The 22,745-nt window shown below is 54.5% G+C and overlaps 10 protein-coding genes across 10 annotated transcripts; 5 read left to right on the top strand and 5 right to left on the bottom strand.

The window, feature by feature from the left end:
- Window positions 1-864: 864 nt before the first annotated feature.
- Window positions 865-2,126, bottom strand: BO70DRAFT_341004 (HAD family hydrolase; the record flags this gene model as incomplete). Its single annotated transcript, XM_025541314.1, has 2 exons — window positions 1,660-2,126; window positions 865-1,590 (listed from the first exon to the last, which is right to left on the bottom strand). Exons 1-2 carry the CDS (start codon window positions 1,666-1,668, stop codon window positions 865-867), a joined length of 735 nt encoding a protein of 244 aa, XP_025397283.1. The 5' UTR covers window positions 1,669-2,126.
- A 959-nt stretch (window positions 2,127-3,085) lies between these two features.
- On the top strand, window positions 3,086-5,000 carry BO70DRAFT_103023 (initiator tRNA phosphoribosyl transferase family protein). The gene is made up of 5 exons (XM_025537805.1): window positions 3,086-3,533; window positions 3,612-3,646; window positions 3,701-3,873; window positions 3,934-4,600; window positions 4,661-5,000. Exons 1-5 carry the CDS (start codon window positions 3,190-3,192, stop codon window positions 4,813-4,815), a joined length of 1,374 nt encoding a protein of 457 aa, XP_025397282.1. The 5' UTR covers window positions 3,086-3,189; the 3' UTR covers window positions 4,816-5,000.
- Window positions 4,878-5,799, bottom strand: BO70DRAFT_296240 (aldo/keto reductase family protein; the record flags this gene model as incomplete). The annotated part of the gene is made up of 2 exons (XM_025539530.1): window positions 4,878-5,213; window positions 5,284-5,799. The coding sequence occupies 2 exons, from the start codon at window positions 5,797-5,799 to the stop codon at window positions 4,878-4,880; spliced, it is 852 nt and encodes a 283-aa protein (XP_025397281.1).
- Window positions 5,800-7,191: 1,392 nt separating this feature from the next.
- BO70DRAFT_381350 (alpha-actinin, sarcomeric (f-actin cross linking protein)) lies at window positions 7,192-10,273 on the top strand. Its single transcript, XM_025545463.1, has 4 exons — window positions 7,192-7,714; window positions 7,881-7,947; window positions 8,060-9,667; window positions 9,721-10,273. Exons 1-4 carry the CDS (start codon window positions 7,659-7,661, stop codon window positions 9,910-9,912), a joined length of 1,923 nt encoding a protein of 640 aa, XP_025397280.1. The 5' UTR covers window positions 7,192-7,658; the 3' UTR covers window positions 9,913-10,273.
- Window positions 10,274-10,576: 303 nt separating this feature from the next.
- On the top strand, window positions 10,577-12,513 carry BO70DRAFT_340993 (putative RNA binding protein). The gene is made up of 7 exons (XM_025541313.1): window positions 10,577-10,621; window positions 10,720-10,806; window positions 11,099-11,133; window positions 11,215-11,252; window positions 11,319-11,382; window positions 11,433-11,511; window positions 11,574-12,513. Exons 1-7 carry the CDS (start codon window positions 10,583-10,585, stop codon window positions 12,267-12,269), a joined length of 1,038 nt encoding a protein of 345 aa, XP_025397279.1. The 5' UTR covers window positions 10,577-10,582; the 3' UTR covers window positions 12,270-12,513.
- A 570-nt stretch (window positions 12,514-13,083) lies between these two features.
- On the bottom strand, window positions 13,084-15,006 carry BO70DRAFT_364231 (WD40 repeat domain-containing protein). Its single transcript, XM_025543756.1, has 6 exons — window positions 14,562-15,006; window positions 14,391-14,504; window positions 14,299-14,338; window positions 14,127-14,222; window positions 13,403-14,034; window positions 13,084-13,280 (listed from the first exon to the last, which is right to left on the bottom strand). The coding sequence occupies exons 1-6, from the start codon at window positions 14,569-14,571 to the stop codon at window positions 13,144-13,146; spliced, it is 1,029 nt and encodes a 342-aa protein (XP_025397278.1). The 5' UTR covers window positions 14,572-15,006; the 3' UTR covers window positions 13,084-13,143.
- Window positions 15,007-15,605: 599 nt separating this feature from the next.
- On the top strand, window positions 15,606-18,429 carry BO70DRAFT_319302 (WD repeat PLAP family protein). The gene is made up of 3 exons (XM_025540436.1): window positions 15,606-15,791; window positions 15,901-16,354; window positions 16,416-18,429. The coding sequence occupies exons 1-3, from the start codon at window positions 15,744-15,746 to the stop codon at window positions 18,281-18,283; spliced, it is 2,370 nt and encodes a 789-aa protein (XP_025397277.1). The 5' UTR covers window positions 15,606-15,743; the 3' UTR covers window positions 18,284-18,429.
- A 114-nt stretch (window positions 18,430-18,543) lies between these two features.
- On the bottom strand, window positions 18,544-19,724 carry BO70DRAFT_388901 (NADHX epimerase; the record flags this gene model as incomplete). Its single annotated transcript, XM_025546029.1, has 4 exons — window positions 19,503-19,724; window positions 19,330-19,438; window positions 19,152-19,217; window positions 18,544-19,088 (listed from the first exon to the last, which is right to left on the bottom strand). The coding sequence occupies exons 1-4, from the start codon at window positions 19,584-19,586 to the stop codon at window positions 18,544-18,546; spliced, it is 804 nt and encodes a 267-aa protein (XP_025397276.1). The 5' UTR covers window positions 19,587-19,724.
- Window positions 19,725-19,935: 211 nt separating this feature from the next.
- On the top strand, window positions 19,936-20,442 carry BO70DRAFT_296370 (mitochondrial 37S ribosomal protein bS16m; the record flags this gene model as incomplete). The annotated part of the gene is made up of 2 exons (XM_025539533.1): window positions 19,936-20,012; window positions 20,148-20,442. 2 exons carry the CDS (start codon window positions 19,936-19,938, stop codon window positions 20,440-20,442), a joined length of 372 nt encoding a protein of 123 aa, XP_025397275.1.
- Window positions 20,213-20,961, bottom strand: BO70DRAFT_364228 (uncharacterized protein). The gene has a single exon (XM_025543755.1). It carries the CDS (start codon window positions 20,789-20,791, stop codon window positions 20,453-20,455), a length of 339 nt encoding a protein of 112 aa, XP_025397274.1. The 5' UTR covers window positions 20,792-20,961; the 3' UTR covers window positions 20,213-20,452.
- Between the last annotated feature and the right edge of the window lie 1,784 nt (window positions 20,962-22,745).

Below are 22,745 nucleotides of genomic sequence, written 5' to 3'. Positions count from 1 at the left end.
TATTGAACACAAGTGCGACCAGTGCGACCCTTACCTTCATCGCCGCCCGAAACGAGGCAGGGATGATCGTTACAGGTTATTTCAGGCTGAGACTGAAACGATGAATACCATTTTGTGCAACTGATGGCCGCGTGACTGATCGTTTGGCTATGGATTACCGGTATGAGGTGGGTGATAAGTGGTGAGTGGTGCAGGATTGTGTTGGGTATTGAGTATTGAGAATAGTTAGGTGGTAGGTAGGTGGGTGGTGGGGTTATCTCTGATCACTGGGAGGGGGAGACTGGTTATATCGAGGAGGTATTTGGGCAAGTTGACTCGGGTGAAATATGGTGTAGATAGCAGTAGTAGTGGGTGGTTTGCTGGTGGTAAAGAGGGAATTGGGTTGAGCGAATAGCAGATTAAAATACTCAGAGTCAAAGAGGCCTCCTTGCTTCAAGCCCCCTGTGTCTGTTCTGTACATAACCCAATGACTGGATGGATGTATATCGAGATAGTCTAAAAGGCTGTTCGTATACAATAGTGGGAAACAGGAAAGGATCTCTATTGTAATTCCTGCAGGCTACGGACCCCCACTGAAGCGTGCAGTCCATATTGACCTGTCTAGTAGAAAATCGAGTGATGATGCATGTATCGCAAATAGTAAAAGAAATTCAACGGATGTCATCTTGAGTAAACCGACGAGCCTCAGTCAATGAAAAGTAAACTCTTTGCAACAGGACAGGACAGTCGAAATCTCAGACATCAGGACGGTTATTAAAATGCAGGAAGTGACCCAGGCTCCACAACTGCCAACGCGCTCGCTATCGTAACATCGTGTTTCATGCTCATGGAAAGGAAAACAGAACGGCATCATCTGCAATCCACTCAGGCTGCCTCGATCTCGGCGAGACACTGCTCGAATTCACTCCAGTCCTTCATAACGACCTTGGCACCGAGTCCTTCAAGGACCTGGGCCATCTCCAGTTGCTTGTCGCTGCCGGGGTAGCTTCCAACGTAGGCAATGACCGGGATGCCAGCGCGGATGGCGCTCAGTGCACCAGACTTGCTGTCCTCAACGGCGACCACCTCTTCGGGCTTCTTGTTGCGGACCTCAAGAGCGTGCAGGTAGATGGCTGGGTCGGGCTTCGAGGTCGGCTTGGGAAGCGAAGTGGCGGCACTGAACACATTTTCGGGGTCAAAATACTTGTCCTGTCCGACCTTCTTGATGGAGGCACGGACACGGCGCAGAGCAGACGAGGAAACCACTGCGAGACCGTACTTCTTGGACTCGAAAAGCTTCTCCAGTTCCTCAGTGACTCCGACGCAAGGCTGGGCTTTTTCTTCCAACTTGGCAATGACCTTGTCTTCCTCCTTCTTGACGTATCCCTCAAGCTCGTCCTGGGACAGCTCGAACTTGTACTTGGCTTGTAGCGAGACCATCATTCCGCGGAAGTTCTGGCCGACAAAGTCCTGGATGAGCTGGTCACCGGTATAGCGGTCAGAGATGTCGTGCGATTCCAGAATCTCATTGGCGAGATCGGCGCATGCCTCGAAGGCCAGCTCCTCCGAAAGGACAAGGGTGTTGTCACAATCGAAGAAAATCTCGGTGATCTGCAGGGACAGCCATGTGAGCGCGCGAAGGGATTGGTGCTGTCAGGACAATCAGGTCCAGTGACTTACCTTAGGCATGATGGCTGTGGAGCACAAATCTGTTGCGTCAAGGCACGTAGTAGTAAATAGGAATGCGGTACGAGAGAAGGACGCGGCAGGGAAGAAAGAAGTGGCGCGAGAGATTAGGGGGAAGCGGGGGAAACGGTGGAAGCGTGGAAAGTCTGGGACCTGAGGTGGACAAAGAAAGGACGGAGAAAGACCAAGGCATTCACGGTGCTTAAGTACCTGAGACCAGTACAGGAAACCGGCCGAAAGGGTACTAAGCCAGGACCTGCGAGATTGTGTGTACCTGAGAAGCCCTCCGACTGTACAGAAAAACACCCGGGCTGTAACGGCCGCCTATGACGTTGCCAGGCGGGAAAGGGCCAGTCAGCGTGCTGAGTGTTGCGGTGCTAGGCCTGGCCAGGCAGGCCCCGCTGCCATTCCTTGTTCGGGTAACGGTCGGGGGGCCCCTCCTTCGTCCTTCTAGCCCGCCCAGGCAATCTGGCTGCTTCATTCTCCGGCTCCCCTCAACCCTTCTGCGCGGCGCCTCCAGATCCAAGGCTGAGCCACAAATCCAATCGACATTCCATCCGATTCTGCGGGCTTGAAATGGAAGGAAATGTGGACCCCTTCTTGGTTGGCTGTCTCGGAACCAGTACTGACTACTCTCAGACCTACCGAAATGAGGCTGAAGCCACTAAACGGACAAAGTTTACCTACCTAGGCATCATGGGCTGGCGCCCAGTCAGCCGGTGTGCTCATGCGAGGGGCTATAATCGGGTGCAGCTTCCACCGGGAAATGTTGAATCGCCGTCGCTGATGCTCGGAGCACAGTATTCCATTGTCTAGCGTTCCTATCATCTGCCTGAAGGTGGCAGTAGTTCATCGCCAAGAATGTGGCCACGCATTAGTAGGCTGCATTGGGGATGCCAAAGCAGTACCTACACCGGCGCAAAGCAATAGCACATGGTTTTATAGTCACCGTTCCATGGCAATGGAGGAGCTGTTGCTCTCCTAGATTATCCGGATTGATGCCATGCATAGTACCATCGAGCTCCACACCACCCACCCACCGGAAAGCTACCGAATACCGATACCATTGTCAATGTCTGGAGGCAGGACCGTGCCATGCATCCTGCATTTGCAGCGGATGATCAGACTATTTGGCATCTATATCGGATCTTCCAGTTCCGTTTGGGGGATCCTAAGACTGTACATCGCTACCTGTACATATAGGTACCTGTATGTGGGTTATGGGGTAGTATGTCGGCGCCGCCCGGCCTTAAAAAGTGGGCCAATCACGGGCTGGCGAGGAAAATCCGACAGGACTTGCATTTTAGAGGCTTAGAGCCCCTCATTTTCTCGCATCCATGCCAACTATCTATATGGTCCGGTAGGAAGGAACACCAAAAGTCTATGGTGATATTGTTACTCTCTCTGTCCCGCACCACTATGTCGTAACCTGTCTCGCGCGCACCCACTTAGTCTTCCCCCGCGTCTCTTTCCAACCCGCCTGCTGCCCTCACTCTCGAGCCAATCCGCATCACGCTGGCAAACATGGGGACATCCGATCCCTACCCCGTGTCCGTTTCGTCCCTTCACTTCCCCTCCGCAGAGCAGCAGTCCATTTCCCAAACGCTGTCTGCGTTGCGCCGATCGGCGCTCACGGTCACCAACCGCCTGCGTTCCATCGAGGCCGATGCGGCCTTTGTCCGTGAGACCGCGGACCATTACGGCCTTCCTCTCGTCGCCAACGAACGGTGTGGGAGCTGGTATATCCCGCCTGATGTCAAATCGGGCAGTGCATATTTCAAGAGTACAGACGGCCACACGGGCCAGTGGGACTTTAGTTTTCGCCGACTCAACCTGCAGATTCTACCCATCGCAAGGGAGCATGGCGGGTGAGTGAGCCTGTCATTCACCATCCCTGCTGATTGATTTTTACTTCCGAGCTAACGGCCTGTCATTCGTTGATACAGTTGCATCATCGTCGACTCGACACGCCGGGGTAAATGTAAGTCCCACCGACTTATTCCCGCCATTGTTCCTCTTCCTGACAGGGTTCCAGTGATGCCTGATGCCTTGTCGAAAACCATCCCGATCTGGTGCGCCGTTATCAACCGAGCGTTGTTTCCGTCCGACACTGCATTCCATGCCGTGGAATTCCCGCCAAATTTTCTCGGCGCCTCCGAGGAGTCACAGATCGAGCGCCGGATCGATGGCTTCGTCAAGTCGCTTGAGGTATTTCTTCCCTGTCAACGATAATTGTTTGCCCACCCCTGGAGACTGATCGGTTGCTAGGACCTTAAGCTTGACCTGGGCGAGCTCAAGCAGCAGCTGGGGAAGCCCATCCGGATAGCATGGGCCAATCGATCATACTTTCACCCGACTGACCTACACAAAGGGGATGCCTATCACCTTTTTGTCCTGTGCTCCGCATCTAAAAGGGTCCATGGGGCAGAAATGTCCGAGGGCGGCTACATCCAAGGAGCAGGGGACGATAGTGAGAGCTGGGCCTATGGCCTGACTCCTCCGGTATTTTGGGCTAGCAAATCGACACTCTTCCAGCAGTCGGACGAAGATCTACCAGCCGTAATCGAACAGCTGGTAGAGGAGCACCGTAAGCAGGACACTGACCAGAGAGCCACTCGTATCACGCCGACCCGAAACCTCTATATTAGCCAGACACATCCGCAGCTGAACAGCAGCAACCATTACGATCTTGTTATAGATTGCAATGGAAGCGCAGAGGCAGCGGAAGGTAACGCAAAGCGTTTGAACCTCGGATGCGGATCCTCAAAACTGGGAAGTCGCGACTTACGGAATAAACTGGACCAGGTTCAAGACTTTGTAAAGTCGCGTTTGGGCTCAGATCCATCCCAATCCTTGCTTGTGACATGTGAGACCGGGAAGGACCTGTCTGCTGGCGCCTTACTTGCGATATTGTGTCTGTTCTACACCGAGGAAGGTGAGCGAACCGTGTCTAACAGACCACACCCTCAAGTCTTACAATGCTGATTGTTCCTAGGCGAGTTCACCGCTGCCTCCGCCAATCGGTCGATCGGCAAGCAATTCATTCGCCAGCGACTCGCCTGGATCACCTCGTCCAAACATGATATAAACCCCTCGCGGTCTACGCTGCAATCCGTCAATGCGTTCCTCATGCAACGGCCAGATTACTGATCATGCGCTTGCCATAGACCTTCGAACTCAATTAATTACATCTATCAAACAGTCGTAACGAATTACTCATTATCCACAGCCTCGACAATGGCGCCGCTGCTCCCCTGATCCAAAGCGTTGAGCACCGCCATATCCTCCTCGCTAATATCAAAATCAAACACATCGGCGTTGGCGGCAATCCGGTCCGGATTGTCCGTCTTAGGAAGCGGAACCCATCCCTTCTGCAGCGCGTAGCGTATCAGGACTTGCTGAGTCGCCTTGTTATACTTCTTCGCCAGGTCGACGAGCGTAGGGTCGTTTGCTTTATAGTTTCGCACAATCGGGGCATAGGACTCAACAATGATGCCGTTCTTCTTGCAGTATGCATCGATCACGCGCTGCTGGCACCAGGGATGGAGCTGTATGGACTCAATTGTTAGCCAGGCTTCCTTTCCAGCTGCGGGGTTCGGATAAGTTCCATGTACTGACCTCAATCTGGTTGACATGCGGCGGCCAGACCTTCGCATATGCCTTCATCTCCTCAATGTGTTTCACCCCGAAGTTGCTAACACCGATGCTCTTAGTCCTGCCCTCCTCCAGCAGCCTCTCCAGGGCCTGCCACAGTTCCTTGCGACCGGACGAGCCGGACTTGGAGCTGTGAATCAGGAACAGGTCAACGTATCCATCCTTGCCGCCAATCTTGTCGACACTAGCCACCAGCCTCTCGTAGGTCGCTTCGGGGGAGCCCGCCGGGCTGAGGATCTTGGTGGTCACGAAAATTTCGCTGCGGGGCAGACCAGACGAGCGGATGGCATCGCCAACCTCGGTCTCGTTTGCGTAGAACTGGGCAGTGTCAATGTGCCTGTATCCAGTCTCAAAGGCACTGAGGCATGACTTGACGCATTGGGTGGCAGGTGAACGGTAGACGCCGAATCCGAGGCGGGGTATCTTGACGGTGGAATTGGGGAGCGACAGAAGGTCCGTGAAGGTGTATTTGGCCGGCATTGCTAAGATGAACAGGTAACGGGGTAGACAACAATATGAGGATAGAGAGAGACCAGGGGCGACGAAGGTGAGCAACAAACGTGGGTGAAGGCGTTTTTCGTGAGGGGCAGAATAACGACAATGACGCGAGAGCAGAAAAGCGGATTGACTCAGATGGCGTTTCCGCTCTCGTCCCGCCCCCCATGATATCATCAGTCCACCGCTGAGCGCCAGGGCCCGAACGGCTTTTGCCTCCACCTCTTCCCTTCTCATTGGGATTGTACAAAGCACTACAGCCAGATAATATCATCGTCTGTCTCTCTGAGGTCTAGTCTACCCCTCTCGGACAAATATACAGTCGGCACCCCTCCCCACCGTTTAGCCCCAAATGCAGGATCATCTTCATGCGACTCGCCGGCATTGCATGCGGAAAGTCAAATGGGCGACTTGACCACGGTACCTTGTCGTATGCATATCCGATCACCAAGCCAGCCTTTGGTCCGGACAGATGCAGTCATTTAGGGGTACATGTTCAATGCTGACACAGAGATGTTGTTAACTGGCACTAGATCTAGACAGGCCGGTGGTGTAGTGGCGAGTACCTACTATGTATTATTATCGCCTTGCCGCCCGAAGCACTTATCAGGAATTACTACGTACTACCTAACTTGCGTGGTATGTACAGCTGGCAATACATGGACTGGATGCCTTGGGTAGCAGAGGTAGCCACCGCCATTTATTCTATCTGGTACTTTTGTCCATGGTAGCCAGAAATCACGCCTTTTTTGCGCGAGAGGTGAAGCCCCCTCTCCTCCGCCATTGATTGAGGCTGGTGTGGGTCACCGAGGAATTTGATCTGCGTCTCTCGGAGAAGCGAACAATGGAACCTCCTGGAAGTCCTCCACAGTTGTACTCCGTCCGTATCTTGTCTCGCCTGGATATGTGTATCCACGACTCATGTCGGAATTCAAGTCGAGGCCCAAGCAGATGCGCATCAATGGACCGACCCAAGCCACACACGATCTTGCCGATCCAACCCTCTCGATTGTGCATCGGGGCGTTAGATAGTCTGGAAAGAATGGAAGGGGGGAATGGAAATTGATTCACACCAGCGTCATCCCGCCATTCCTGGCGGGCGATACGCGCCCCCCCCTTGTGCTATAAACAGAACAGGATCAGCATGCAGAGAGCGAACTGCCGGGCCCGAAGGACTGATGGACGATGAACTGGGAATCTATCAGCCGTCTGGCATTGATTAAATCGGTCAATCTGCCCATCTATCTGCCTTGCCATCGTGCCAATCCGCGGAGAGACCGAAGAATGTGTGAATGGTGGTTCGACCGGCAGCAGCCGACCGGAGGATAACCACGGACGGCGGTTGCTGTGGGGGGGGGGGGAGAGTTTGTTGACAGGAAGTTGAGGGGGCCGGCGACAAGAAGACCGCGAGTGCCCCTTAAGTCGGGCTGGCTGTAGTTAAACTCCCCGCTGTAGGTCGAGACCTGCCGACTACTCGACTCAACTCGACTCTTTCATTGTTCTTCTTTAATAATTGTCCTTCTTCTTCTCTTCTCTTCTCTTCCCCCCCCCCTGGTTACTTTTCTCGCTGCCTATTGTCACCACCCACACTATCAGCTTAGTGCTACTCCTGCACCTACTGCCCTGTGAAACCAACGAATCGCATGCCCCCCTGCCACTCGTTCTAGCCTGTCCGTCCTGAAGATCCTGCCTTTTCCATTCAAGTCTACTGTCGACGGCTCCATCGTGCGATAACCACCACCAGCCTCACTCCGTCAGACACCAACGCTCCTTCAGTCCGTGCTTCAATCGTCTCAACTATCCCCGCCCGCCCTGAATGTGTTCGACCACACCCAGCATTCATCATGTTGACGGTTGAGAAGCAGTGGATCAATGTGCAACAGAAGACTTTCACGAAATGGTCAGTCCCCCCCCTCGCCTTGCCGGTCCTTTCAGTTTGCCTGTCCCCCCGCTGGCTGTGAAGCCCAAGTTTCCCCCTCTCCCCTCGCCCTCCCAGGTGAAATCTTTGCTTTACTGCCCCGTCCATACTTCGAGGCCGCATTCGCTGACAGACATGCACTCTCCAGGCTGAACGATAAGGTGAAAGTGCGCAAGATCTTTATTGGCGATCTGGTGGTCGACCTTTCCGACGGGGTGAGTCTCATTTCTTTCAGTCAATGCGGGCGGGTATCCGCACGGCGCCGCGGTGGGATGAATGGATGAAAGAAACCAACCACAGCCACTAACCCCATGCGCGAGTCTTTAGGTAATCCTGATCCATTTACTCGAAATCCTCGGCGGAGAGTCCCTCGGTCGATATGCCTCGAAACCGAAACTGCGTGTGCAGAAATTCGAAAATGTCAATAAAAGTCTCGACTTCATTAAGGGGAGGAGGATCCCGATGACCAACATTGGCGCGGAGGACGTGGTGGATGGGAATCGGAAGATCATTCTCGGCCTGATATGGACGCTCATTCTGCGATTCACGATCAGCGACATCAACGCGGAGGGTATGACTGCGAAGGCGGGTCTGCTCCTGTGGTGTCAACGAAAGACGGCTTGCTATGAGGGGGTGGAGGTTCGCGACTTTCACACCAGCTGGAACGACGGCCTCGCGTTTTGTGCTCTCTTGGATATCCATCGACCGGACTTGATCGACTTCGATGCCCTGGATAAGAAGGACCACCGCGGAAACATGAAACTGGCGTTCGATATCGCCGCCAACGAAATCGGTATCCCCGACCTGCTCGATGTCGACGATGTCTGTGATGTGGCGAAGCCGGATGAGAAGTCTCTCATGACGTACATTGCCTATTGGTTCCACGCCTTCTCTCAGCTGGAGCGAGTCGAGAATGCCGGGCGTCGGGTGGAGAAATTCATCAACAACATGCACGGCGCGTGGGAGATGCAGAACTCGTATGAACAGAGGATGAGGGAGCTTCTCCGTGTGATCCAGGCCCAGCGTGACGAGTGGAAGGGTTCCTCGTTTGAAGGCACCTACAAGGACGCCAAGGAGCAGGCCCGCCAGTTCTCCCTGTACAAACGGAACCAAAAGCGGCAGTGGGTTGCAGAGAAGTCGGACCTCGCTGCGCTGCTGGGCAATATCAAGACCAAGCTCAGCACATACCGCCTGCGCCCTTACGAGCCCCCGACGGAACTCAGCCTGGAAGTTTGCGATGAGCAATGGGAGGGCTTGACGCGCGACGAGCATGAACGTAGTCAGCTGATCAACGAGACCATCCGAGATATCAAGAATGCTCTTCGCCGCTCCTTCGCCGATAAGGCCAACGATTTCGCACTCACGCTGAAGACGCTTTCTCTGGCAATCTCTGGTCTCGACGGCGATGTAGAAGACCAACTAGCGCATGTCAAGCGACTCAATGACAACCTCCCTCCTCTCGATGCATTCTTAGACACCATTGCGGCGCTGGACGAGCAATGCGCGGAGGCGAATATTGAAGAGAATGACTACACCACATATACCTTAGATGAACTCTCCTACGAGCTGAGCTTGGTCAAGTCCAGCATCTCCAAGAAGCTCGCTTTCCTCGACAACCAGCTTGTGGCGCGGAACATGACCAACCTGACCCCGATCCAGCTGGAGGAATTCGAGTCTGTTTTCCGGCACTTCGACCGTGACGCTTCCAATACCCTCCATGAACTCGAATTTTCGGCAGCTCTGGCCAGTCTTGGTCTCGTGTATGACGAGGAGGAGATGCACGACGTCTTTGTTGAGACATGTGGTCCCGCTCGCCTCGCGCAGAATGCCGGCGTGAGCTTCGAGCAATTTATCCGATTCATGGTCAGTGTGACCGAAGACCAGAATACCGCCGAGCAAGTGTACCAGAGTTTCCGCGAAGTTGCGGATGGGAAGGTATGTTATGTTATCCGACTCTTTGTTTCAGTTGATCTTCTGACTCTTCGCAGCCATATGTCACGGAGCTCGATCTTCGGCACTCTCTGATCCCCGATGAGGTTATCGATCATCTGGTCCAGACCATGCCAGCACACAATGGGCCGGATCTCCAAGAGGACCGAGATCTCCCCAAGTACGACTACATCAGCTTCATGGAGAAGATGATAGAGCACAACAAAGAACAGAGCAACGGGGGTAGTTGAAATGGATGTCTTTTGCATTGCACTGCCGGTGTTATCTCTGCTGATTCGGGTTTCTGGTTCCTCTTTTCCGTTTTCCTTGTCTCCCTTCTGGACATTCCCCTTGGAGGTTGCGATTGGTGTTCTCTGGAGCTAAAAGGGAGGGTTGTGTCTTCGGTGACCATTTCGACCATGCATACAGGACTATTGCCGAGGCGTCATTTCTCTCTCTCTTTCTCTTCTTTTTCTGCATCATTCCTGTGATTTTCTTTTCTGTTTCCCTTCCTGGACCAGGGTCTGTTGTCATTCCGACGGAACATGTACACCATCCTACGAAAGCGGGAGTAGTTGACAGAGATGAGATCCCAATAAAATTATGGATACATTCACTAAAGTGATTCTATTAAGCTCTACTTGTAACTCACCTCATGCTCTTGAGGTAGAACAACTCGTCCTCCGTCCTCCGTACTGGCAGGCAATCCGCGGATCACGTGAGTGCCAGGGCCGGGCGGTCTGGAGGGCGCGTTTCGGTCTGGATTCCCCAGATCCCGATCCTCTCCAACCTTTTACTTTCCACGCATTCCTCTCCATTGACCCAAACCTCTTATTTGTCTGCTGTCCGGGCCTTGGTATCGCTAGGCCAGTTACCTACTCATTTCCACCTCCGACGCGACTATTGTCCGAACTGTCCAACATGGACCGCAGCTTGGACGAGATCATTGCGGAGCGTCCTGTAAGGCCAGGCCCCTGCTACCACTCACTTCCGGGGACGACAAGTTTCGAGCTTGCTCCTCATTTCCCTGCATGTGCGCTGACAGAAAGGCTGTGTAGCAGAAGCAAAACCGTGGCCGTCGTCCCCCTCAAGGCCAAGGCCAAAGCCGTGCCCCTCAAGGTCGTCGCCAAGATGGCGTAAGAAAGGTATGATCCATGCATGATCCCATCCGCATCCACCCACCCAGCTTGCGTTTTTTGTCACTTTTGCTTCATATACTAACCCAGGTCTTCGTTCAATCACACAGGTCCTCCCTCCTTGTCTCCTTTCCAGCTCTGCTCGCGCATCGTGATAAGCAACTCTCGCTGGCCTCGTAGCATCGTCTCTTGCACTTCCAGACGGCGGCCGGCCACGATCTGCCCGCGCAATCATGGAGCTGCTTACATGATTACCTACTTTGACTGACAGCTGACCTTGTCTCGATTTCGATCGCAACAGCCTTACAACAGAGACGACCGTCCGGATTTGGACCTGTAATTACCCACTCTCTCTTACACACACTTGGGGGTTTGCTATTGGGTTGGGTTTCGCTGACGCTTTGGGCTGCTTTGCAGGGACTGGGTTCATGATAAGTACGAAGATGACAGAGATGGTGCGTTTGAGTCCAATGTGCTGCGGGATTTATCTAGTGGGTTAGCTAACGTGTCTCGTTTTCTAGCACGCCCTTCTCGTGCGCCTCGACGTCCGCGCGGTGGTGACCGTTACTCCCCAGAAGCAGAGCAGTATGTTTTGTCGTTTCCCGCTGGTGGCGACATTTTTGACCTGGGTTTAGTGGACATAGCAGCGCGCCTACGGGAGCTAAGCTTCGCGTCGAGAACATCCATTACGATATCACAGAGACTGATCTAGAGGTATGTCGTCTGGGTCTGGTTGTGGGTTTTATACCGTGTGTCTAACCGCCGCTATCTGGAAGGATCTGTTTGCCCGCATCGGACCCATCAAGAACGTTTCCCTCGTCTACGACCGCGCCGGACGCTCCGAAGGCGTCGCCTTTGTCACCTACGGCCGTGTCAGTGATGCCCGCGCAGCTATTAGCGAATTCGACGGCGCCAACGCCAAGGGCCAGCCCATCCGTTTGACACTCATCTCTACCGGTGCCGCAAGACGAGACCGCAACCCATTCGACAACGTGGAACGCCCGAAAGGAAGCCTGTTTGATCGTGTCGAGAGACCCCGGGACCGCAACGCTCGGAGTCTGAGCCCTGATAGCAGAAGCATCAGCCCCGATGGTGGACGTCGTCGTCGCGGCGGCGGTCGTCGCGGCGGTGCCGGGGCCGGTGCCAGCTCTAGCAGCTACCGACGCAGCGACGTGTCCAAGCCCGCCCCCGAACACATCGACAGATACGTGCCAGGCCAGCGCTCGCCCACCCGCAGACCCGCCAACGGACGCCGACAGCCCGAGAACAGAGGCGGTGACGGCCGTCGCACGGTCAATGGCCGCCCCAGAAAGACACAGGAGGAGCTGGACCAGGAGATGGACGACTACTGGGGTTCTGGAAATACCGGTGCCGGCGCCGCTGAGAAGGAGTCTGTTCCTGAGCCACAGCAGACTGCCCCTGCGCCTGCCGCGGCCCCGGCTGGCGATGACGACATCGACATGATTGAGTGAACTACGCAATTGCGTGTGTGTGTGTGTGTCTCCCTCTCTCTGGAACGACCGGTGATGCTGGCTGGCTAGCTAGCTGCTGTCTCCCGCGTTCCTTAATTGTAACTACTATTGACTTGGCTTGGCTTGGCTTGGCTTGGCTGGCTTGGATTGGAAAGCAAAAACAGAAAATCTTTCTTCAAAATCAGACTGGGAAGGCATAGCGATAGCGGTCTCGTCGCATGATGCTGATTTCACTATAATCTCCCCTCTTTCTTCCATCTTTTCTTGTCTTTTCTTTTCTTTTCTTTTTTTGGATATGTTGTTGTAGTGTGATACGATAAGGACGGTAGGTGTAGGTGTAGTTGTAGTTGTAGGTGTAGATTCTTTACTACGTAGCTACTTACCTACCTACCTACATACCTATTATCTAGTATGTATGTGGTCGTGGTTGTGATTCTGACTGCTACGTAGGAGGTATAGTAGGGTAGGTAGTAAGAAATAAGTAAGAAATAAGGAGTATGTAAGTAGTAAGTAATAGTAAGTAGTAAGTAGTAATCGGCACCCTCTTTCTCTCACCCGCTCTCCTTTTCTCTGGTCTCTTCTTCTTTTCCTCCCCTTCTCTCTCGGGTGTATGTATGTGTGCATGTAGGTATGTATGGTATGTAGGTATGTATGTTTGTGATATGTATGTATTTGCGCATGGATAGATCATCTCATCTCATCTCCCTTCTTCGCACCGCAACGCACCGCACATCCCATCTCACCATCCACGCTCTTTTCCTTCTATGTGTATCTTTTCTGACTTTTTTTTTTCTTTCTCTTCATTTTTTTTTGGGCTTTTTGTTTTGACTTGTGTGTGGTTTGGGTTGAATTTGATTGGGATGGCAACGGGGGTTTAGCGCCAGAGACCGTACGGCTCCCTGCAGGCTTTCCACAATTTGATGGTTCCGTCTTCGCTGCCTGTTCCGTAGAGCTTGCCGTCGGGGGAGAAACTGACGGACCAGATTGGGCCGTGGTGGCCTTTTTGGACTTCTGCGGGGGGTATTAGTTTTGTTGGATTTGCTGTTTGCTGTTTGCGGGGAGGGGAAGGGAAGGAATGGAGAGAAGGGGAGGGGTGGTAGGGGGTAGGGGGTAGGGTAGGGTAGGGTGCATACCGAGTTCTTCATCAGTGCGAACATCATACACTCTCGCCCAAGTATCTTCCGCACTACCGGTGACCAATTTGCTCGTTTCATTGTTGACGGCGGCGCTGGCGACCTCGTAGCGGAAGTCCATTTTCTTGAGGAGGCGGCCGGGGGCGAGGCCGTCGAAGAGGTAAACGGATTTGCCGGCGGCGACGGTGAGGATGCCCGAGTCATTGGGTCTGACGGCGAGGGCGTTCAGTTCGCAGCTGCCGATGGAGCCTTCGACGGCGTATTCGACGACGGGGTGACGCGAGCGGAGATCCCACCAGCGGATCTTGCGGTCTTCGGCCGCGGTCGTCAGGATGTTGTAGTCCTGGTTCCAGACGATGGATTTGATGGTGCCGCCGTGGACGCCCGGGCCGATCTCGTAGCTTGTGACCGCCGACGGTGTGGTGTCGATGCCCCCCTGCGTGGAGCTTGTGGGCGACGAGCTGTTGCTGTTTCCGCCGCTGCGGGTCAGGTCGAAGATGCGCAGCTTCTTCTCGAATCCGCCCGTCGCGAGCACTTGCGGCGAGTGCTGGATCGGGAAGGCTACCGCGCGGCAGATGTGCGAGTGCTGGAGCGTGTGGAGGCATTCGCCGGTGTGGGTGTCCCAGACTTTGCTGTTGCGGGAGACGGGGTTTGTTAGTGTGTGTGTATTTGTGTGTTTGTGAGAGGACGGTTGGGGGGTGGTGGGTTGGAGGGAGGGACTCACGCGGAGAAGTCGGCCGCGGCGGTGGCTGCTATGCTTGCGTCGGTGGAGAGCCGGGCTTGCCATACTGCTCCCTTGTGACCGAGGAAGGTTCCGATCCTGGATGAGGGCGAGGGTCAGTTTATGCTGTGTGCTGTGTGCTGTGTGCGGAGTAAGCGATGCGGGGAACACGAACCAGTCACCTGTGATGCCATCGCGCAGCATAGGATTGTTGTCTGGGGAGAGTTAGCGAGGACGGGGCATTGGTGGCGTGGCGGAGAGGTGTACCCTTGCAGGCGGAGATCAGGTAGTACTGGTCATCCTCGACGGTGGAGGAGAAGTCGATATGCGGCACGGGACGAGAGTGTCCATGGCAGGTCAACGGCACGACCTTGGGGATGTCTGCGCCAAGTCAGCGGTCAATTGCTTCGGGGGAGAGCGTCCGCGCGTCAATCCCACCTGAAGCCATTTCACACGTCGCGTTGGGAAATATACAAGGTCCGGATGGTTGAGAGAGAAGTCGCGTGCAAATTGAGCGGCCGTTTAATCATGCGATGCAATGGTTGGAGGTTCAGGGTGGACAGCTGAAAAGAACCGTCCCAGAGCCGTCGGAGAGGGCGCGCAGATGGAGACAAGAGGCAGAAGGCACGAGAGAGGAAGACAGCGTAGTAGTAGTACACAAGGAAATTCGTCAATCTCGTCAAGTCATCAATCAGTGCGGAGGGGGGCACGGCGGGGTCGTTCTAAAAATGATCGAGGAGGAACGAAGGAAAGGTAGAGGAGGGAATCTGCGGCACTATACAAGATCTCCCACTGAGAGACAGGGGACGGAGAGGGGAAACGGGCCACCGGCGCTTCTAGAGACGACAGGTGGGAAGGGACACGAGCCCGGGGCAACGAGAGAGGGAGGAGAGAGGTTGATGGGATTGATGATGCAGTCGGGGCTTTCTTTTTGATATTCGCTCGAATCGTCGGCGCCCACGCCCAGACCCCGGCTCGCCCCGCTAGCCCGTTCGGGGTCTGGTGCGGCGGCACGTGAGGGGTATAGTTGCAACACCCACGTGGAGGGCGACAACAACATCATTCATCCTCATTCATATAAGTACACTCAAGAAGGGGTGGGTATGGGATCTATGTACATTCTGGTCCAGAGTAGGTGGTTTCTCAACTCCAACCAAAGAGGATCATATGTAGATACCAATTCCGAATCGCTGTTTGGGTCTACAGTCACATACATACATGGTGTATCTTCGACTAGACAGTTGTCGTCTTTAGGAGTTGGATTGAATGGGGGGTATCGGGATATCCAGTGACTAAGGCGTGCTTATCAACCGGGCCAGTACTCCGTACTCCGTCGATAGTTTCCAGGTTCTAGCAACTTCTGCTGCGGACAAGCAGCCCTGCCCACCGCCCACGTGATTGCCCCGGATGGTCCCATGGCCCCCCCTTCCCTTTCCCTAGCAGCCGCCGCTCAGGTACTCCGTCTGGCTCAACTCTACCAGGAACCCCTCAAGGTGTGCTGGAGCTTGTCAACTCTCCTGTGCCCTCCATCTCCATCGCCCCGTTGGCGCCCGCCACTCCCTCCCTCAACTCCCTGCCCACCCCTCTTCTCCCTTCTCAGTCCACTGCCCCGGTACATGTATGCCTGAGTTCAAGATCTCCGCTTCTCTGGAGGGCCATGGCGATGATGTAAGAACGTCCCGGCTGTTGACGCTGGCCACCCCTCAGCCCCCCCCCCCCCCCCCAACCAAACCCTTCGATCGTCCACCAAACTGACCCGTTATCCCCTCACATCCAGGTTCGCGCCGTGGCCTTTCCCAACCCCAATGCCATATTCTCAGCCTCTCGAGATGCGACCGTCCGACTCTGGAAGCTAGTGTCAACCCCGCCTCCCGCCTATGACTACAACATCACCTCTCACGGCCAGGCCTTTATCAACGCCCTGGCCTACTACCCGCCAACCCCCGAATTCCCCGATGGCCTCGTCCTCTCCGGCGGACAAGACACCATCATCGAAGCTAGACAACCAGGCAAGGCTGCCGATGATAACGCGGATGCCATGCTCTTAGGCCACACTCATAATGTCTGTGCACTGGATGTGTCACATGAAGGTGGATGGGTGGTGAGCGGAAGCTGGGATTCCACAGCCAGACTATGGAGGGTCGGGAAATGGGAGTGTGACGTTGTTCTGGAGGGTCATCAGGGAAGCGTGTGGACGGTACTTGCTTATGACAAGGATACAGTCATCACGGGTAAGTTTTATCTCTCTTCTCATATCGCATGGCATGTCTGTAAATGTTAACCCTCGTTCAGGCTGCGCAGATAAGGTGATCCGTATATTCAACACGTCTGGCAAGCTGCTCCGGAGTATCAAAGATTCTCAGGACGTTGTCAGAGCCCTCTGCAAGGTTCCCGCATCAAGTCCCACTGGCGCTCATTTCGCTTCTGCCAGCAACGACGGTGTGATTCGACTCTTCACTATACAAGGCCAACTCCTAGGGGAGGTCCATGGCCATGAAAGCTTTATCTACTCTCTGGCTGCCTTGCCTTCGGGTGAGTTGGTCAGTTCCGGAGAAGACCGGACGGTGAGGGTGTGGAACGGCACACAGTGCGTACAGACGATTACGCACCCGGCGATCTCGGTCTGGAGTGTTGCGGCTTGTAGCGATAACGGCGATATAGTCACGGGCGCTAGTGATCGGGTCACGCGCGTCTTTAGCAGAAACCAGGAGAGAATCGCAAGTGCTGAAGTAGTGCAGCGGTTCGAGACGGCTGTGAAGGAATCGTCCATCCCAGAGCAGCAAGTCGGGAATATTAACAAAGATAAACTTCCCGGCCCCGAGTTTCTCAGGCAGAAGTCCGGCGTCAAGGATGGTCAGGTGCAGATGATTCGTGAGACGGATGGGAGTGTTACGGCCCACACCTGGTCGGCGGCGTCACAGGAATGGATCGCAGTTGGCACAGTTGTTGATTCCGCGGCGAGCAGCGGGAGGAAGATCGAGTACCTCGGCCAAGATTACGACTACGTGTTCGATGTTGATGTGGAGGACGGCAAACCTCCTCTCAAATTGCCATTTAACGTCTCCCAGAACCCTTACGAAGCTGCAACGAAATTTATCCAGGACAACGAACTGCCGATGACCTACCTTGACCAGGTGGCGCAATTTATTGTTCAGAACACACAAGGCGCGACTCTTGGTCAGCCTTCACAGGAGCAAACACCCGCAGGTGCTGATCCCTGGGGCCAAGAGAGACGTTACCGTCCTGGCGAGACGCAATCGCAATCGCAGTCGCAGTCGCCCCCCGCCCCCGATGCCCGCCCGAAGGTCCTTCCGCAGAAGTCATATCTCTCCATCAAGTCAGCCAATCTCAAAGTGATCGCCAAGAAGCTACAGGAGCTCAACGCGCAAGTGGTGTCTTCTGGGTCGAAAGACCTGTCGCTAAATCCCTCTGAATTGGAGACGGTGGCAACTTTGTGCGGTGATCTGGAGTCTTCTCGTCTTGACCAGTCCACAGAATTGGAGTCTGGCGTGGTCCTGTTATACAAGGCCGCAACAGTCTGGCCCGTCGCAAGCAGACTACCCGGCCTGGACCTCCTTCGTTTGTTCGCAGCTGCGACTCCCGCGATTGCTACTGCAGACTACGACGGAAATGATCTGATCACCGGGCTCCAATCCAGTGGAGTGTTCGATTCCCCCCTCAATGTCAACAATGCTATGTTGACGATCCGCATGCTCGCCAATCTGTTCGAAACGAGTGCTGGTCGCGAACTTGTCAGTAGCCGGTTCGACCAGGTTCTGCATGGTGTCAAATCCGCCTTGTCCAACAGCGGAGCGACACCGAACCGGAATCTCACCATTGCAGTCACAACTCTCTACATCAACCTCGCTGTTTACCTGACATCCGAGGGCAGGGAGTCTGTGCCCGAGTCGTCAGAACGGGGTCTGGTGCTCCTTGGCGAGCTGGCCACGATGATCCAGGGCGAGAAGGACTCCGAGGCAGTGTACCGTGGTCTTGTCGCGCTGGGAACGCTAGTCAAGGGGCTTGGTGAAGAAGTGAGGTCTGCTGCCAAGGAGGTCTACGATGTCGGTGATGTGCTAAAGAACATTTCGTCCTCTGGTCTTGGGAAGGAACCAAGAACCAAGGGCATCATCGTTGAGATAACGGAGTCCTTGTCATGAGGATTGGTGGTTTAGGTCTGGTTCCCGACACCTTTAATCTCATGAAGCATTCGTGTTCTGCTTCCATACTGCTGCTATCTATAGCACGTTTACACCCTTAGTTTACGATAGCGATGCACACTACACTGCATGGATTTCTACACCTCATTAGATCATCACTTTCCCGTACATATTTTGTAATCAGTAGACCAGCCACAACTTCACCCTTCCACACATACCGATACTTATACCATATACCAGCCCCCGCCCTCAAATCCAACTCAAAGCCTCCCCTCCCCCTCCCCCTCCACATCCACATCAACCCCCACCTCCACAATCTGCTCCACGCCGGGATAAACCGGCAACCCCAACCCATACTTCTCCACAATATCCTTCGTCAAAAACCTGCCCCCGAGAAAATGCCTCCCCCTGTAAAACTTCACGCACGGCTTCGGCGCCGTCAGACTGATCAACGCCTCCGGCATGAACTTCGACCCGGGCCCCTTCTCGGGCGGTCCCTTCTCGATGTCCCATGAGCTGGGCGCGTCGACGCTGAGCACGGGGATCGAGGCCGTCTCGATCTGCGATATGATGGTTGGAAAGGGCTCACGGAGAGGACCCCCGAAGGAGAACCCGAAGATCGCGTCGATGAGGAGGTCGGAGGTTTTTATGGCGATGGGCAGGTCCGTGATGAAGGGAACGGAGTGGGATTTTAGTTGGGTTGTTAGGCGCTGGTAGAGCTCGTTTTTGCCCGGCTTCGGGTAGTAGATTGAGGGCGTGTAGCCGTATTGCGCGAGATGACGGGCTGCGACGAGTCCGTCGCCGCCTGGGGGGGGGGGGGGGGAAGTTGGTTAGTTTTTCTATATACTGGTCTTGGGGGTAGGCTTACCGTTATTGCCGGGTCCGCAGACCACGAGGACGTTCTTGCCTTTGCTGGGGGGGTGGATGCGGTAGACTGTGCGGGGGAGTATGTTGTTAGGTTAATGATTTGGGAGGGGGGGGGGGGTTATTGCTAAAAAGGAGAGGAAGGAGAAGAAAGAAGAAGGAGCCATTGCATTGCGTCTTACCGGCTTGAGAGACGGATAGTCCGGCTAGTTCCATCAATTGGTCCAGGGACCATCCGCCTATTTCCATGAGATCCTTGTCGAGGGAGGCAGCATCCTTGGATGATATGGCCTGTAGTGGTTTTTTGTGAGCTAGGAGAGGTTGGGGTGGTTTAATAGGCGAGGTTGCTGCGCACCTTCAACGACATCTTTGCGGATCTACTATAGTATCGCAATGCTGCGGGGAAGGGATTCCGTTTGAGGACTGCGGTATAGAGCATGCAACTCTGGATGCGAGAAAAATTCGGATCAGTAGGTGGGCTTAATGCGATAGATATATACACCACGAAGGAGTAGATATGGTAGATAGAAGACAGATCGAGAGCCTGGAGGTGTCTCGTCGAGTCGACAACCTGATATATGCGGTGGATTGATTGCATCATTGCTATCGGCCCTCCCCACCAGACCGCGCTAGTCCCGAATCAGCCATCCCGGATCAACCGATCATCCGAGCACGCTGGAAACTGCCGCGGAGTCGGAGTGAGTCTGCTTCAGCTTCAAGTTGTTCTTCCTTTGCGCCGTCGCTCCTCCTCCCCGCCCATTCCCCAATTGCAGAAGTCAGTCGTCAAGATGGTCGTTCGCATCCGTCTGTCCCGCTTCGGGAACAGGCACCAGCCGTTCTACAATATTGTGGTCGCCCAGGCACGGTAGGTCGATTTAGATTTTTTATGGGTCCCCCCCCCCCGGCGTCGACATATCAATATCAAGATGTCTCCGTGATCCTCTTGTTTACGCACGAGGTTTTTGACTACATGCTGACGTGTTGTGTGATTGATGCTTAGGTCGGCTCGCGACTCGAAACCCTTGGAAGTCATCGGCACCTTCAACCCTATCCCCCAGCGTCCGACAAACCTGTCCGAGCAGGAAGCCCGCCGCGCAAAAGCATACAAGGAGATCTCGCTCGACCGGTCTCGAGCTAGGTACTGGCTCGGTGTGGGCGCGCAGCCCAGCGACTCCGTTTGGAAGTTGATGACTCTGGTACGTTTGCCTCTGCTGCGAAGGCGTCTATCGATATCCACGACTGTGACGGACGACGACTGCGAAATAATAACCACCCGGCTAACGCATTGTTGTTAGGCTGGCCTTGTCAAGAAGACTCCGGTGGCTTCACAGGAGACGGCACAGGAAACGGAGACGGCGCAGGAGACGGCACAGGAAACGGAGACGGCGCAGGAGACGCTGAAGGAGTAAGAGATGGGTGTCCGACACATTCGATAGCTGTATGATCGCATGGAGCATATGGGGAGGTCCGAACAGTGAAATTTCGGATGGGAATGAGCTGCCTGCTTGCCATTGAGGCGGACGACGGCCGCTTTTCCGGGGCGGAAAGCGTCCTTGAATATTGAATATCGTGATATTGGCATTTTCTTATGGCGTTTCTTGAGAGCTGCACCCTTGGAATATATGGGTTGAGATTTATGTACATTATGTGAGTTGATTACGTGCTGCATCTGTGCTTGCGATAGATGAAAACACGTCTCCGAGCTTCCCTGCTTTTTTTTTTCTCTCTCTTTCTCTCTTTCTTTCGATTGATTTACCCGGCTTGAGAGGACTCCTGGTCGTGTCGCTCGTGTGAGGTATGGAGGTTTGACTGGCAGGGTGAGTGAGACTACCGCGCTGCACGAGGCATGCATTCCATGAGTCTACCGAGATAGTGCCAAAGCCACCTACGGAAGTCAGGCAGGGGGTCCTTCTGGAAAGAAAAAAAAAAGAAAGAAAAAAAGAAACGAAAAACAAGCAATCCCCTGTGCTGTATGCAGCAGTTGGGGCCAGCAGAGCAAGTACCGATGGCGAGCTCGGCAGCAGACCAGGGTGGTGGTGATCTCGGGCCAAGATCCTGTTCTCCGTACTTCTTCCTAATTTGATCCTCCACCACCACCACAACAAGAAGAAAGGGATTAAAAGCTCCGACGCCCTGCGTACTTTGGACGTGTTCCTCCCTTGCATTCCTAGCCTGGAAACCTCTGGCAGGTGACCATGCAGGAATCACCACTTGGCTTTCCGTTAGATCGGCAGTGTCATGAAGCACCCAAATCACCCAATGCGATTCCACCACATCTGCCCCGAAAGACGTCCGGTTTGTGCTTGACGCATGCCTTCGATTCCGGTCCGGCAGTTGGAATGCATTCATTCCTTTCTTTTGTCCGGTGCGAAACTCGACCGGTGCCCCTGTGTCACTGCTACCTCCCCCAGCCCCGACGTGTAGGATGCTAGGGTCAATATGACGCCGGCATGCCCCGTGGCTTGCAAAGGCTTGGAAGAACGGTCACCACTCACCACCACGCAAGGCAGCGGTCCAGCGGTTCTATTCTGATGTCCGAGTTACCTAACATGCATATAGGCATAGGCATAGGCATCGGTGTGGGTATTTAAGTCGCGCGCGCAGCTGCTGCCTGTAAAGTCCGGCGATACTACATATGTACATAAGTACCACCACAGCCTGGCTGCTTTCCCGGCAGCCCTGGACGCGCCGTACATGAGACTCTGCATGCGCCATGGATGGGCATGACCTCGCCTAGTTCTCCTTTGGCTCTAGCTCCAAGCCCGCTGGAAGGATTCCCCCCCCCCCCTCCCCCCAAATCCCCCCTCTCTCATTGTTCCAACCGCCGCGCATCGAGGGTCAGACACGGACCAATCCGGTTTTGCGCACAAGGCACAGAACGAACCAGTCTGGAGGCCAGACGCCTGACGGGTCATGATGATTGGCGGTCGCAGGGAATTTCAGGTAGAAGATCAGCGGCAGAGTTTGACCATTCCCATGGATTCATGGCAGCCACACCTCCCCAGGACCGACGCCTCTCGCAGTCATCCCTACGGGCGTACATACTAATAATAATGGTACCTATTTTCATCTAGGCTTACCAATACCCCTCCATGCACGCACAGGTCTCGTACATCGCGCCCACGGCGGCGGGAGGGTAAGCGTCTGGCCTTGCGGTGCTACACGTCTGGGTTGGTTGGCTGGACTATTCGGGCCCAGCAGATCCAGGAATGACATCCTGGTCTTGGTCTCGGTCTGAGGATTCAACGGGCAGGGTATGGGCTTATCGCGCCATGCTAGCTGCGTGCAGGCACTGGAAGGAAGGAGATATGATCCGGTTGGGTTGCGTCTAGAAACACCACGACCACATCAAGATTCTGCTCGGGTTGCTGCGTTTTGTGGCTCTCCCCTTCGCGCATCATATGAGGTCACTCATCCATCCCACGAGAGCGGGAAACCACAGGCGGTTGCGCTATAGACTTCGATATCTGAGTCATTCCAGTTTGTGTCGCCGACGCGTTTTCCCTCCGTACCAGCCTCGAGCAAGCGGACGGAGGGAGGATGAGCATCATGTGCGCTGCTACTACCAACGGACCGGCGATTCTACATACGTCAGATC

Source organism: Aspergillus heteromorphus (assembly GCF_003184545.1).
Source record: "Aspergillus heteromorphus CBS 117.55 chromosome Unknown BO70scaffold_22, whole genome shotgun sequence".
NCBI classification, from domain to species: domain Eukaryota; kingdom Fungi; phylum Ascomycota; class Eurotiomycetes; order Eurotiales; family Aspergillaceae; genus Aspergillus; species Aspergillus heteromorphus.
Note: the sequence above shows the minus strand (reverse complement) of the source record. Positions and strands in the feature narration are given on the sequence as shown.

What these genes read in the sequence shown, in the direction of transcription:
- BO70DRAFT_103023 (XM_025537805.1), top strand. Translation starts at nt 3,190, where the DNA reads ATGGGGACATCCGATCCCTACCCCGTGTCCGTTTCGTCCCTTCACTTC. An exon ending in ATCGCAAGGGAGCATGGCGG is followed by an intron (nt 3,534 to 3,611) that starts GTGAGTGAGCCT and finishes TCGTTGATACAG; the next exon opens with TTGCATCATCGTCGACTCGA. An exon ending in CTCGACACGCCGGGGTAAAT is followed by an intron (nt 3,647 to 3,700) that starts GTAAGTCCCACC and finishes ACAGGGTTCCAG; the next exon opens with TGATGCCTGATGCCTTGTCG.
- BO70DRAFT_381350 (XM_025545463.1), top strand. Translation starts at nt 7,659, where the DNA reads ATGTTGACGGTTGAGAAGCAGTGGATCAATGTGCAACAGAAGACTTTC. An exon ending in TGGTCGACCTTTCCGACGGG is followed by an intron (nt 7,948 to 8,059) that starts GTGAGTCTCATT and finishes GCGAGTCTTTAG; the next exon opens with GTAATCCTGATCCATTTACT. An exon ending in GCGAAGTTGCGGATGGGAAG is followed by an intron (nt 9,668 to 9,720) that starts GTATGTTATGTT and finishes GACTCTTCGCAG; the next exon opens with CCATATGTCACGGAGCTCGA.
- BO70DRAFT_340993 (XM_025541313.1), top strand. Translation starts at nt 10,583, where the DNA reads ATGGACCGCAGCTTGGACGAGATCATTGCGGAGCGTCCT. An exon ending in AGATCATTGCGGAGCGTCCT is followed by an intron (nt 10,622 to 10,719) that starts GTAAGGCCAGGC and finishes AAGGCTGTGTAG; the next exon opens with CAGAAGCAAAACCGTGGCCG. An exon ending in GACCGTCCGGATTTGGACCT is followed by an intron (nt 11,134 to 11,214) that starts GTAATTACCCAC and finishes GCTGCTTTGCAG; the next exon opens with GGACTGGGTTCATGATAAGT.
- BO70DRAFT_319302 (XM_025540436.1), top strand. Translation starts at nt 15,744, where the DNA reads ATGCCTGAGTTCAAGATCTCCGCTTCTCTGGAGGGCCATGGCGATGAT. An exon ending in TGGAGGGCCATGGCGATGAT is followed by an intron (nt 15,792 to 15,900) that starts GTAAGAACGTCC and finishes CCTCACATCCAG; the next exon opens with GTTCGCGCCGTGGCCTTTCC. An exon ending in CAAGGATACAGTCATCACGG is followed by an intron (nt 16,355 to 16,415) that starts GTAAGTTTTATC and finishes ACCCTCGTTCAG; the next exon opens with GCTGCGCAGATAAGGTGATC.
- BO70DRAFT_364231 (XM_025543756.1), bottom strand. An exon ending in CCTGATCTCCGCCTGCAAGG is followed by an intron (nt 14,339 to 14,390) that starts GTACACCTCTCC and finishes AACTCTCCCCAG; the next exon opens with ACAACAATCCTATGCTGCGC. An exon ending in GCCGCGGCCGACTTCTCCGC is followed by an intron (nt 14,035 to 14,126) that starts GTGAGTCCCTCC and finishes CTCCCGCAACAG; the next exon opens with CAAAGTCTGGGACACCCACA.
- BO70DRAFT_364228 (XM_025543755.1), bottom strand. Translation starts at nt 20,791, where the DNA reads ATGTACATAAATCTCAACCCATATATTCCAAGGGTGCAGCTCTCAAGA.